The sequence below is a fragment of the Mya arenaria genome, chromosome 3, assembly GCF_026914265.1.
Source record: "Mya arenaria isolate MELC-2E11 chromosome 3, ASM2691426v1".
Taxonomy (NCBI): Eukaryota; Metazoa; Mollusca; class Bivalvia; order Myida; family Myidae; genus Mya; species Mya arenaria.
The window spans coordinates 54,567,338-54,581,462 of NC_069124.1; the positions used below are offsets into that span (position 1 = coordinate 54,567,338).

Genomic DNA, 14,125 nt, shown 5'->3' on the forward strand with positions numbered 1-14,125 from the left:
AAGAAAAAGAATTGGCTTCAATTGCCAATCAATAATTTCTGCTCACAGTCTGCAGTCTATCACAGATCAATGAGCAATTGCAATGACCAACAGTTAACACAAACGCTTCCGTGAAAGGGGGGATGGCACACCCGGCACATGCCCCATCACTAAAGTCTTCAAAGTTTGCATTCTATCTCAAAGGAGTGGAAATTAATAAACTACACCTTTCAAATGCCATCATGTGCAGGCGATGTGAACTCATAAAAACAACAAATTCAAACAGCGCAACTTCCTTTGATTATGTCCTCTTGATGTTTCTTCATCCGTATATAAACAACAGTTTCCACGTCTTCCAACAATTTCCAATACTGGTGAAAATGTATCCATCATCCGTGTGATATTTGTTGAAAACAAGAAAAGCATACATGCCATAAAACTGAGAAAAAAGTTGATTTTCTCCAGTCTTGTAGCAGAACGCAATCCTTGAACATGTGCAAGATATGCCATGAAGTCAATATCCCCACTACTTGAAGGCCACTGATGTGTTATGTTCACTTGTATGTCTTTCTGATTTCTTCACAAATTGCTTACGTCTAGCGGACCCTTGGGGGGAGGGGTACGCCCCTTAGGTATGTCCTCTCTTGGGGAGCGGAGTACGCCCCTTAGGTATGCCCTTTCTTGGGGAGCGGAGTACGCCCCTTAGGTATGCCCTTTCTTGGAGAGTGGAGTACGCCCTTTAGGTATGCCCTCTCTAACGTCTATTCCTGAACTCTCCCCTGCTTTTAAGATAAACTTTCATAACCAATATCACTTATTACCTTATTATTATAATAAAATTCATTAAACTTATCTTGAAGCCATGTGATGGCAGATAAACAATGGTTAAAGTTAAATGAACAGTAATGTTCATTTCTATTTTTTTATTGATAAGATTAATCCCAGTATGAAAGATTCATTTTATATTAGAAAATAAATAAAATATATATGTTTAGGAAAGACAATTAAGAAAATCATGTTTTATGATAGACAATATTTTTTATGTAAATGATACATAAGAAAAAATATTCTTATTGTCTATCATGAAATATATATTTCTTATTGTCTATCATGAAAAATATTTCTTACTGTCTATCAAGAATTGTTCTTATTATTGCCTATCATGAAATATTTTTCTAACTGTCTATCATAAATATTATCATATTTTATGATAGACAATAAGAATTTTTTTTTTAATAATTCTTATTGTCTATCATGAAAAATATTTCTTACTGTCTATCATGAATTATTTTTATTATTGTCTATCATGAAATATTTTTCTGTCTATCATAAATTTTAATACATATATTTAAATTAAAATATTTCTTATTGTCTATCATGATTTTTTTTCTTACTGTCTATCAGGAATTATTTTCATTATTATCTATCATGAAATATTTTTCTTACTGTCTATCATAAATTTTAATAAATATATTTTATGATAGACAATACGAAAACAAATTATACATAATTACAGTAAAGCAAAAAACATGATTGACTGTAAGAAACTTACTACTTGTGTTTTCATGTAATTATAGGACAAATAAGAAAAATATAAATAATTCTTATTGTCTATCATAAATTAAAAAAAACATATTTTACGATAGATAATAAGAAAAAATCTGGATAAACAGCTAAAGTTCAACATTTCAAGAATAATATTTAACGATAGACAAGAGGAACTGCGTTGATCATGAATGATAGATAATATGACAAATAAGACCACTTTTTTATGCTTCAAGTTCAACTACAAAATTTTCATAATTTGTTTTCAAAATGTGTTTCTCCTTTGTTGACTTTCGTCTATAAACTCGAAGTTAGAGCAATATTAAAACCATTACCAAGATTTCCAATTCCTTTAGGCGAAGACCATGACACAAAACGAGTTGTCGTTTCAATTTCATGTGTTCGAATCGCATCCAGAGCCTCCAATAAACTTTTTTGCATGGTCGCCGCCATGTTGTATCACCTAAAACGACCAATTTACGGTAGTCGAGCTACTTTACATTACTTTACAGTATATTAATAATTGTGATGCCCAATAAGAGGTCGTATAATAATCTGAGATAGACAATAGCATCGACGGCAAATCATCTGTCAAATTTTGTACACTGCCGCAGTGGAATATTAGGTTACGTTACACTATATTTAATATTTAATTGAACATCTCCGCTCTAAATTGCTAGTGATCATGAAAAACACACCGATGTATTTATATACAAATTAAGATAATGTTTATGCAAATTTCTTTATATAACTATAACTACATCGAACTCTTTGATTAACTTATTAAGCCAAGTTTGTGTCCGCAGAAATCTTCGTGCCTGATCGATGCAGAGAGCCAGGGGCGTTCCTGGGCTATTTTGAGGTATACACCCTTGGGGAGGTTCGATGAGGGTGTGTCCCCCTCTTGCAGGTGGGAGTACGGGAAAAAATATTTAGGGGTGCTCGCAGAGCCACTTTGAGTGATTTTTATAATAAAACCAGTAATAAAATTACAGTAAAATCATTAATTATATATTCGTAAAAAATGAAAATACATGATTAAAAATTATTATAAATGTGTTCGTCAGTTGTGTATAGTCTACCCCTCATCCGAGTAAGGGCTCGATTTTTAGTCCATTTTCCCCTTTAAAACCATTTTTATTTTTTCAAGTCCTTATTTTCCTTTATATGCATGGGCGTATAGGCGTATGGTCAGGTACGCCGCTGAGAGCATCGTAAGTAGCATCCACAAACCCTCTGTGTAAATGGTCTGGGAATCCAGCCAGCCTTTTCCCGCTTAAACTGATCCTACATGAGGAAAGGGTGGAGATTTCTCAGTTGAGATGATCCTATACAACAACTTTTAACAATGTTCTTGATTTTTCTTGACATCTATTTATTCATTTCGTCAAATAAACTTGAATTTAAGTTGAGTCCCCTGGCGTACTTCGTTATGTTCACCTTGCGATTTCTCCTGTTGTTTTATATAGAGTCCCCTTTGATGTATCAAGAAGTGCCTAATATCGTTATTGTTATTAAAATATAGGATAAAAAAGTGTGTATTAAAAAATTACGGGCCCGCCTATGGACATTTTAATTCCTCATATTCGGTTATATTCAAATGCTCAAAAGTATGTTTCCCCAACATGTTGATTAAAAAATCATAATCAGATTTTCTAAAAAGAAAATGATCATTGAAGTTCTGTTTGAAAATTTTTAGTTTATTGTGGTTGAAGGCCTACAATAAAGACTTTTGGGTATATTCAACAAACATGAATTTGTGAAAACGACGCGAAAATTCCCAATTCTAAGGGTGCAGGTCATAACCCCAAATACCGAAAAAAACACATGTAAAACTTTGCTGGTGTCAAAGGTCATGAACATGGCTATGCCCAATCTCAACCAAACTCAGTCAAGTTCACTTACAAGTCACTCTTGAGAGAAATTACACATTTGTCGAAGTATAATAAACTGTTGAACTGGCTTGAAGCCGAATGTTTACAACAACAAAAAAAACATGTAAAAGTATGTATATTTTCCATATACCACACACTTCAGCATTGAAGTATGTCCTAAATTAAAATCCAAAAATAGCATAGGTTATAATATATTGTTACTTTCCAGGACACCAAACACCATTATACACGCACACGCACACGCCCACCCCCACCCACCCCCACACACATATAATATGTACAGGTTTAGCACAAAAATGAAGGACAGGTGTTCTGGTTTTCAAACGTGCCGGTATATTTTTTTTTTCAAAAATGATCTGGACACAGCCGATTCAAACTTTTGCAGCACATCATCATATTTTTTTTTTTTTTTGTTACAAAGCTAGAGTCTATGAATGGATATTTGCATATGTACTTTTTTCTATCATAAAATAGGAATTAAACTGTTTGTTAGCCTATATACTTAATTCGAACAGAACTTTTAAGAATCGGAAAGTTAAAGTATATTTATAAAAACAGAAAAATAGAACATACAACAGTTTGTACTAAAAAATGTTGGCTCAGCAACATACATTTAACATTACAAGATACGTTACCAGCCATTTTACATTTTGAAAGTATGTCAAGCTGGTCTGGAGTACCTTCCCCTAACACTATCATTATCGGAATATACCTTATGGAATATCAGTAAGCAGGGAAGCTGGCTTGACATAACGTTCTTTAAGACTTTAACATAAAGAAAGTGAATGTTGAGCTGGCTCAACGAATGTTGAGAACGCAAATTACAGTAAATAAGTATAGTTTTGAATGACTACATACAAATCCAGTGTTCAGAAAATGATTGCTGAGAAAAGGACATAAAATGGCGAGCGTGGTCGATACAATACATTTGACATTCAGAAACTATCGACAAACATCATTCCACATTTCCAAACATAAATGCCAGGTGGGTCATGTGGTTTTGGCAAATAACATTCAATGTCTTAAAAAACGTTACACTTCAAATGATTTGACGAACGACATTTCGTATATCAAATATTGAGTGACAACTTAGATTAATCATGACGACAGGCGACATTGACTCTGTCGTTTGAGTTTAATTATTAATAATCATTATTATTATCACCAGCAGAGAGATAATAAATTAATAATGACCGATGGTGGGTGGGTAATTTTATGATGATGGTGTTAGTAGTTTATACTCCGGGTCCCGGCGTGAGCACATTGAAGGGTCCCATAGTGACAGTTCAACCACCGCACACCTATCCTGGGCAGAACCAGTACTGGGTGCCTTCACCTCTGCAAGGAACTGACAACTTCTGTACATGCCAGGGGCAGTGGTACAGTGCGAATGGCCGTAGAAAGGATTTCATAACCAATCACAACAGAAGTGACCTGGTCCGCCCGGGAATCGAACCCGGGTTGTCCGATTCAGAGTCCAACGCTCTACCGATTGAGCTAACCGGGCGGACAGGTAATTTTATGACCCACGTTCTTTCCTTTATATAGTATTACTGTCTGTTAAAATGTAGAAAAAGGAACCCCCAGGTGTATAATTTTAACCTAGTTGTAGTAGAAGTCGTCGTTGTTGTTGATGCTGCTGCTGTTGTTTTGTTGGTCAGGTTGTTGCTGTTGTTGTTGCATTGGCAGTTGTGATATTGATAGCTATTTTGTCATTTTCTTTAATGCTGTAATAGTTGCAATAAAAGTTTTATATGTTTGGATGATGGTATCATCTAAAATCAAGTGCAGTTTTAATACTTATAAAATGGTAATCCATAGTTTCGTAATTCACGCTTAAACTCAGGAGTTAAAACTTCTTTTTAATAATAAATATAGTTCAGTGCCAGTTGTTTAAATGCATCAGGGGTAAAACAATCACAAAGGGGCATACAATCACCTAACTATTTGATGCTGTTCAATTTTAAAGTCAAACACTCATTTAAACGTACTTTTCATTGTAACTTTGTTCGCAAAACCTGAAGTTAAAAATACTTTTTATTCAGTTAACTATGTACGCTCCTGTAGTATGGCACTATTAAGGCATGCACAACTGAAATAAATACGATTCTGAATAGACTCTTATGTATAATACTAGCATGTAGCTATTGTTAAGAAGGGATCATATCCATTCGATAACTCATACTAGCATGTAGCTATTGTTAAGAAGGGATCATATCCATTCGATAACTCATACTAGCATGTAGCTATTGTTAAGAAGGGATCATATCCATTCGGTAACTCATACTAGCATGTAGCTATTGTTAAGAAGGGATCATATCCATTCGATAACTCATATAAGACACCATTAAGACATGCACAACTGAAATAAATACGATTCTGAATAACCTCTTATGTATAATACTAGCATGTAGCTATTGTTAAGAAGGGATCATATCCATTCGATAACTCATATAAGACACCATTAAGACATGCACAACTGAAATAAATACGATTCTGAATAACCTCTTATGTATAATACTAGCATGTAGCTATTGTTAAGAAGGGATCATATCCATTCGATAACTCATATAAACCAAACGAAGTTTCACATAAAAACTATCTGATGACGTCTGCAATATATGATACAATGGTGTATAAAATACAACACGTTAAGACTCGGCCAACCAATTGTTAACAGGGAAATTAAAAACAACGTATTTGTAATAATGAAACTATATGACACTAAACTTCAAGTGATAAGTTCGTGATCGTAAAATGTTATGACCTACGTCCATCCTTCACATAAAATTACTGGTTCTTGGAGAGTGGAAAAATGACCCCAGGCTCCAATATCACAAAAGTACTTAAGTCAAATCTCAGTCTCAGTCTAAACTCATTTTACTATATATAGCATCAAATGTTATTATTTTTTTATGTATAATGGGGTTTTTTTTATGGAAAATATATTCTAAAGCCAAAAATGTTTTTTTTTAACAATTACGCAACAAAAAAGTATATATTTTGCTCTAGAATAAGTTTTCTTTGAAATAGTTTTATCAAAACAATCTAGCAGAAAAATGCGTTTTCGAAATTTATAAAAAAAAACATCCGAGATTTTGAATCGTGCTCTGCTTTTATGTGGTAAAATACGTAGAGATTGAGGTTTGACTTGAGTTTTTTTGTGATATTGGGGCCAGGTCTTGCTTCTAGTTGAGAGGAAAATGTACGCCTTTGACCGGCACGGCATTTAAAAGGTTATATCAAGATATCTAAATTCGGCAAGAGCCCTGATGGCATAAAAACACAGTGGGATATTCAGTATGTTAGATACTTCGCCTAAACTTGAATAAGTTAATTGATTTATGGTCAATTGCATGAAGTGCAAATATGATCCAGCTAATGGGGTTTCAAACTTTCAACCTTTCAGTCTGAATGATTCAACTTTTGTTGAAATACCTTCACAACTAGAGGTTCGACTTGATCTCTTTCAGATGTCTTTGAAACGTATACATATATAGCTTCCATATTGAAGAAAGTTGGCGTGGGATATATAAAAGGTTTGGGCATTTTTGTCTAAAACTTGATCCCTTGAAATCAGGTGATGAACAATTTGAATCGAATACACTGGTTTGCCATCCCGAAGGTATCTTTGTCTACTACACTTGGAACATTTGATGTTGAAGATACTCACAAGCGTGTAGCTGCAGTATTGCGTGCTTGACTACATGGCCCTAAAACTGTCCATTTTCCAGTACTAAATAAAGCACATCAGAACGCACAGAATACCCATGTTTTCAAAAGTTTCCGAGGGGACATGCCCCCGGACCCCTCTAGCACAATAATGAATCCACATGAATAGAGGGCTAGCTACGCCCCTGACTCAGGATATGCTCGTTTTACGATTGTATCCAAGACACTTCGTGGTATGCTCATGTCCGATATAAAGGGTCATGCTATCAAACCTGGACTTCGCATGGCGTAAAATGATATTAATATGCCCTAAACAAGATTCCTCTACTCAAAAATGGCCGAAAACGACCTCATTCACAATCATATTATGGAATGAAATGAAATGTCCACATCTCGATCAAAGAAAAGGTTGGACTTTATTGAAAAAAATATAAAAAATATTTATATAAAAATGCAGTTATCAAATATAATATACATGCACACTATGTTTTATTGCACAACCACTGTCTTATAACTCTACGACTTGCAGCACTTCTTTCTTCCCCTTTTCTCGTCCTTCTCCCCACAACTCTCAGTACTCTCTGTCAGCTTTATGGTGTCAAATTTCGATGGCTTCTGGTTTAGTCGTTTGATGTCTTCAACTGCCTTCACTCCTGTGCAAACAAGGAAGTCATATTATGACAATATGGTCATAAAAACCGTATTCGTATCAAACTTTGTTATCAGATTTCTAGTAACTTGACCTAAATCCTTTAAGATTAAGACAAGTTTTCGTATTTTGTAAAATATCATCACTCGTTTGGTTAAACATTACCATTAATAAGTGATATGACTGGCAGCAATAACTAAACACAGATGAGCCCACAATCGTTTGAGGGGAATAAACTCCTGTTTTGGTGTCAAATGACCTGTAAAATAATAGTTACGTTTAACTATTTAGGCCTTTCGAGTTTTTCTGACATTTTTGAACTGCAACTGGAACCAATAACAAGAATCCTACTACCAGACTGCAGTACTCTGTAATTCTTATTTCTCTTCATTCGGAACTCCACGGTCATTTTTATCGAAAACAACCCCGGATAAATGCCGGTACATCAGCAGAAGTAGTTCGTAAAACTTTAAATTATATCGTTAATTAAATGTAATAATTTAGCTTGTATTTGTCGATCTAAGTTTAAATTTATTGCCAGTGAAGCGTTTTATTGCAAACATAATTACGATTCTAAAGAGTTAAGTCATTATGTTTAACTGCTTAATTAAAGTACCAAGCGATCTTCTTGCAGCGTACTTAAAAAAGACCCGATTTTTAACATTGTAAACCGTCCATATACATCCGAGGTTGTCGGTTTTCGGTAAAAATGGCAGAGGAGCTCCGAATGAGATATGCTAGATCGTTGGTAGGAGTGACCCCATTGATAAATCTGGAGAAAACCTAAATATGTTTCGGTAAAATGTCACTACATTTTGTACAAGTCATATGTCACTAAATCAGGAGATCATTCTCCTCAAACGACTGTGGGTGAGCCCTATCAAGTCAAGTATTGTAGCTAAAGGTATGTGATACCCATCCTGTGGAAGAGCTCCTCAACATGTTCGCCTGTCTTTGCGGAGACCGTCACAAACTGGAGACCGTGCTCCTGGGCCAGCTTCACCGGGGACTGTAAAATATTTAATATAATTATTTGTTTTCATGCCACCAGTCCTAGTTTTATCGGATAAATCGTTATTTCTATGGTTATGTTTTGTAGTGAGGATTACACTTCACTAGTCAGATAACCGCAGTATCCCCATTCAGAGTATATACTGCGCATGAACGAAATCATTTTTTTTTAAATTCAAAACATTAAAAAGCTGTAAATGTACAATGGATTACTAGCATGCAAAATAACTTGATACCAATAACATGACAAGTGTAGAGAACTACGTCTTTGACATACCAGATCGCCGACTTCATCCACGAGATCACACTTGTTGGCGACTACGGCCGCCCTCAGCACCCCTCCGTGTTCCTTCAGACATTCCAGCCACCAACCCAGGTTGGCAAAGCTCTCCTGAAACATCAAATACAACATTCAATTTTACCTACCACAATTTTATCCGACATGTTTGATTTTGTTTTAATCTGGCGTTTTAAAATTAAACTAATGATGAGGGTGTTGGTATGTTTTAGTGTTTTAGAATTAAAGGCAAAAACGGGAAAGGTTTCAATAGCGATTTAGAGGCGAAATCGTACAAGTTTACTTTAAATGTCAATGTTAGAGTAAAAATAGTAAAATACGCCCATAATGCATCATTTTCGACTGCAAATTGTTAAACAAAAATTGATTGAGTAACCCCAAATCCCTATGCAAACAGTTAATGCCATATACTTTCGGTTCAGAGGGAGGGGTGCATGTCAAAAGCCACGGTTGCGCCCCTAAGCTACGCCCCCTGTAACATCAATTCCTGGATCCACCCTGGGTTTATCATGTACACAATATGCATGATATCTTGATTTGTTCTTTGTTACTTAACTTAACTGTACAATTGTTGGTGGATCTTTGGTGATATAATATGATTTACATGTACAATAACTCACAAGCATTCTAACATGACACCCATATACAAATTTCAAATGCATCCTATGCGTCGAATGTTTTTCATGAATGCAGTCTCAAAACTTTCCGGACAACCCTTGTACATTTGTTGCATAACATAGGAATGGTTTTGGTATGCTTTAATATCACACCATGCATCCATTTTCATTCACCAGAGGTTTGATAATGATACATCTAATCTGATGTAGGCATAACATCATCGCTCTGGTGTACGAGAATTCATGCATCCTCCAAGATTCTGACCACAGCCGCCAACAATCGAACAGTAATAAGCGTCCGGAAATCAAGTAATCTGCGATGTGTTTGTATTCACGCTGCTTCAAGTGCGTACTTTCGGTTATAAAATGCAATCAAGTGGAACCGCCGTACTTGACTCACGATTGTTTTGCATTGGCAATTAAAGCCCCAGTGACATCAACATTGAGACTGCGATGAGACCTTTTCGCAATGAAAACAAATATGACAATCGTTAAGGGGTTTCAGACGTCGAAAAGTTTTGCTGGTGTCGCTACAAAGTTTATGAGTGGTCGCAATGTGCTATTGGACGCAACCATACTTTTAAAAAAATTCGAAAGATTGCCTGCGACCGATTTGGAAGCGCAGGGGTATTTCATTTGTCTAACATGGGTCGAGCGTTCACTGGTTTTATCTAAATAGCAGATTTGTCTCCCCTGTGTTGGGCGGTTCATTTCAATTGTTGCTCTCAACAATTTCTTAACTCTTTAAATCAATTGAATAGATCTCAAGTTTAATTAATGAGGGCACAAATGATTTGTAGAAAGCCCCGATTCAAACAACTGATTCGTAATTATCCATCATTAATTTGAAGATTTCTCTTATATTATTAATGAGCTCTTTAATTTATTTTAATAAAATGAGCTCTTTAATTCAATTGTTGAGTGCATTGGTTACGCTATGACGAGCTCTTCAATTCAGCTCTTCAATTCAGTCAAAAACTCAAAACGAAAGATATATATTTATAAACCGCTTCAAAACGCAACGTGTACATCGCGTAAGGCAATAAAGCAAACGTCACGATATTATTTTAATGGGATTGCCCTCCTACCGGGTCGGTGACGTCATACACGACTAGTGCTATATGAGCCCCACGCAGGTACATGGGAACGAGGCTCTTGTAACGTTCCTGGCCCGCCGTGTCCCAGATCTGGTAGCAAATGACGTCATCATCCACGACTGTTGTCTTAGAAATAAACGTCGCTACACAAAAAGAAAATGCAATGTAAATAAAAGCGTCTGTTTCTCACCAACATATCGTTGGTAATAACGTCAAGGTGTTGCTACGTTGCTTAATTTCAAAGCATACATGACTGACGGTTAAATTAAGGTTACACTTCAATTTAAAATGAACTTCTTCGTCTTAAATAACAACAACAACAACAACAACAACAGCAGCAACGGTAATTTAGTGGAAGATTTTGTGAGGTTGAATGCTGCGAATAAAGAACTTAATACGGGCCCGTGATGGGTTTTTAAAAATATTGATAAACTACAAACCTCCAATTGTTGCCTGATATCCATCCCGAAACGTGTTTGACGTAAACCGTAACGCTAATGACGTCTTGCCTACGCTTATATCTCCAATCAAAACCACTTTCAGTTTGAACATATTTGATGTTCCCATTAACGTATCGTGTGTATAATGCGTCATTTTTTACGTTTTTGAGCAGTATAGGGCCCTTGTTCCTAGCCCTTGAAAGACGTTATTATTGTTTTACCGTTTCATCCAGATTTCACATTTTGTCTGATTATTTTCTAATGTTCACATTGTTTCAAAGTGATTATTTTGCTCCACCTTTTATCCCTTTCACTTACAATTCTCCATGACTCATTATTGATAAGTTAAAACACAAAACTAATGCCATTATCTCATCCTTAACTACATCTATACTATTTTTGGGTGTAAATCCAATATTTTCGCATTGAAATATGTTGTATAAACTGGCTTTATTTAAAACATATATAACTCTTTTCACTCATAACTATAAACCCTATCTTATCTGAAACTTGTTCAGAAAAGTAAAAACTTCCTGGATGGTATGTCAACGTTGTGGGTTTTTTACCGTGAATCAATAATGTTTAACAGTCAGTACTTGAGAGTTGAGATATTAACCCAATTTATTTACTAACCATTTTTTGAAAAATACGTAAGATAAATATCTGCAAACCAGTGATGAAAGACTGCTGACAAAAGATCAGATCGCAGATTTTCTTATTTCCATTCCAAATTTAATGTTTTATGGCTTATAAACCGTAACTAACGGTTTACGAAAAATGCATAAAACATCAATTTTGAAGAGGAAATATGAAAATCTGCGATCTGATCTTTAGTCATCAGTCTTTTATCATTGGTTTTCAGATATTAACGTAAAAAAATGCTCGTTCCAAGACAAAAAGAAAAAAAGTTGTCAAAACGTTCAATCTGTGAAAGTGCAGCTTTAATTTAAGGCCGGTGGCGCGAGCCAGATGAGTGTCCCCATTCATTTTATTATGAAACAGTACGCAAATTAGAGTCAAAGCCCTCAAATCTCGATTTGATCATGTTGTATAAAAGCCCCCATTCGTCTCAGCGTTGGCAACGATTGGAGCGCTCACTGAGATAGATATACCAACTTTTTTAGCTCGACTATTCAAAGAATAAGGAGAGCTATACTACTCATCCTGGCGTCGGCGTCGGCGTTGGCGTCGGCGTCACTCCTTGGTTAAGGTTTTACGTGCAAGCACACAAAGGTTAATATCTCAGCAACTACTTGATGTATTGCATTGAGACTTCATACAATGGCACTCAGCCATTCAACATACTTAATTTACCAAGTTAGATAGCTCTAGTTTACATTAAAAGCAAATAATTGCCCTTTATTATTCGACTTAGAAATTCTGGTTAAGGTTTTGCGTGCAAGCACACATATGTTAATATCTCAGCAACTACTTGATGTATTGCATTGATTCTTCATATAATGGTACTCAACCATCCAACCTACTTAATTTACCAAGTTAGATAGCTCTTGTTTGCATTTAATGCAAATTATTGCCCTTTATTATTCGACTTAGAAATTCTGGTTAAGGTTTTGCGTGCAAGCACACATAGGTTAATAACTCAGCAACTACCTGGGGTATTGCATTGATACTTTATACAATGGTACTCAACCATCCAACCTACTTAATGAACCAAGTAAGATAACTCTAGTTTGAAATATATTCAAAAAATGGCCCCTTTTTTATTCGACATAGAAATTCTGGTTAAGGTTTTGCATGTAACCACATTTTAGTAAATATATCAGCAAATATATCATGTATTGCATTGAAACTTTACTCACAGGCTCCCAACCATTTAACCTTCTTATTTAATCAAGTGAGATAACTCTGTCGTTCAAATTATATAATTTTTTACCCTTTATTATGCGACTTAGAACATTCTGGTTAATGTCTTGCATGTTAGCACACATAGGATAATATCTCAGCAACTACTTGATGTATTGCATTGAGACTTTATACAACGGTATTCAACCACCCAACCTACTTGAATAACCAAGTTAGATAACTGTATTTTGCAAATAATTGCCCTTTATTATTAGACTTAAAAAATCTGGTTAAACTTTTGCATATTACCACATTTATGTTAATATCTCAGCACACCATGTATTGCATTGAAATCTAATCTAACAGTGATCCATGCATGTTTCGCCAAAACTTTTCAATCCTTACACTGAAAAGCGGCGGAATAGTCGAGCGCGCTGTCTCTGTGACAGCTCTTGTTACTACAATAAAGATATTTCAGGTAAAGTACATGCATGATTTCGTCTTGAGTCTTTTTTTAGTATATCATCACGGACCTAACTTAAGGCTATGGTTTGCAGGTCCGTGATATTATTGATTATACAACTATACCCCCAGCAGAGCTATTACGGTTGTAAGCGGACCGTGCACGAGAATTTCGAGTAATCCCATTAGCCGATACATTGTCAATTTAAAAAGGCCATGATAATAATCTAATGTTTATCGTTCGGAAAGATATTTCTATTTATCTATTTATAAATCTGTATTTATTTATTTATCTATCAATGCATTTATTTGCTCACTTATATAAGCAAAACACTCATCGTCATATAAGTCAGATACAGTTACTCGTTTTTTCTTCAAAAGTTCGCCTCGGACAAGTCAAGTCAAGTAATATTTATTTATAAAGTCGGGTTTACAACAGACAGAACACAAGCTCTGAAGAGCTTTTAAAGCCGACTTGTAGTTATATTACGTGATAACAGACATAGCACATATTTAAAATATATAAATCATTGTGTTACACATAAAATATGTAATACATCAAATAAAATTGAAAGACAGATATTTACTTTCTCCATTTTCCAAAATTGGTGTTCGTCCTAGCGAAACGGCTTCTTACGTCTGTAAGAAGACACTTTG

General features: G+C 35.2%; 1 protein-coding gene across 1 annotated transcript; it reads right to left on the minus strand.

The window, feature by feature from the left end:
- Nucleotides 1–7,488: 7,488 nt before the first annotated feature.
- Nucleotides 7,489–11,858, minus strand: LOC128228291 (uncharacterized). The gene is made up of 5 exons (XM_052939519.1): nt 11,204–11,858; nt 10,755–10,906; nt 9,029–9,142; nt 8,656–8,749; nt 7,489–7,744 (listed from the first exon to the last, which is right to left on the minus strand). Exons 1-5 carry the CDS (start codon nt 11,355–11,357, stop codon nt 7,608–7,610), a joined length of 651 nt encoding a protein of 216 aa, XP_052795479.1. The 5' UTR covers nt 11,358–11,858; the 3' UTR covers nt 7,489–7,607.
- Nucleotides 11,859–14,125: the final 2,267 nt, after the last annotated feature.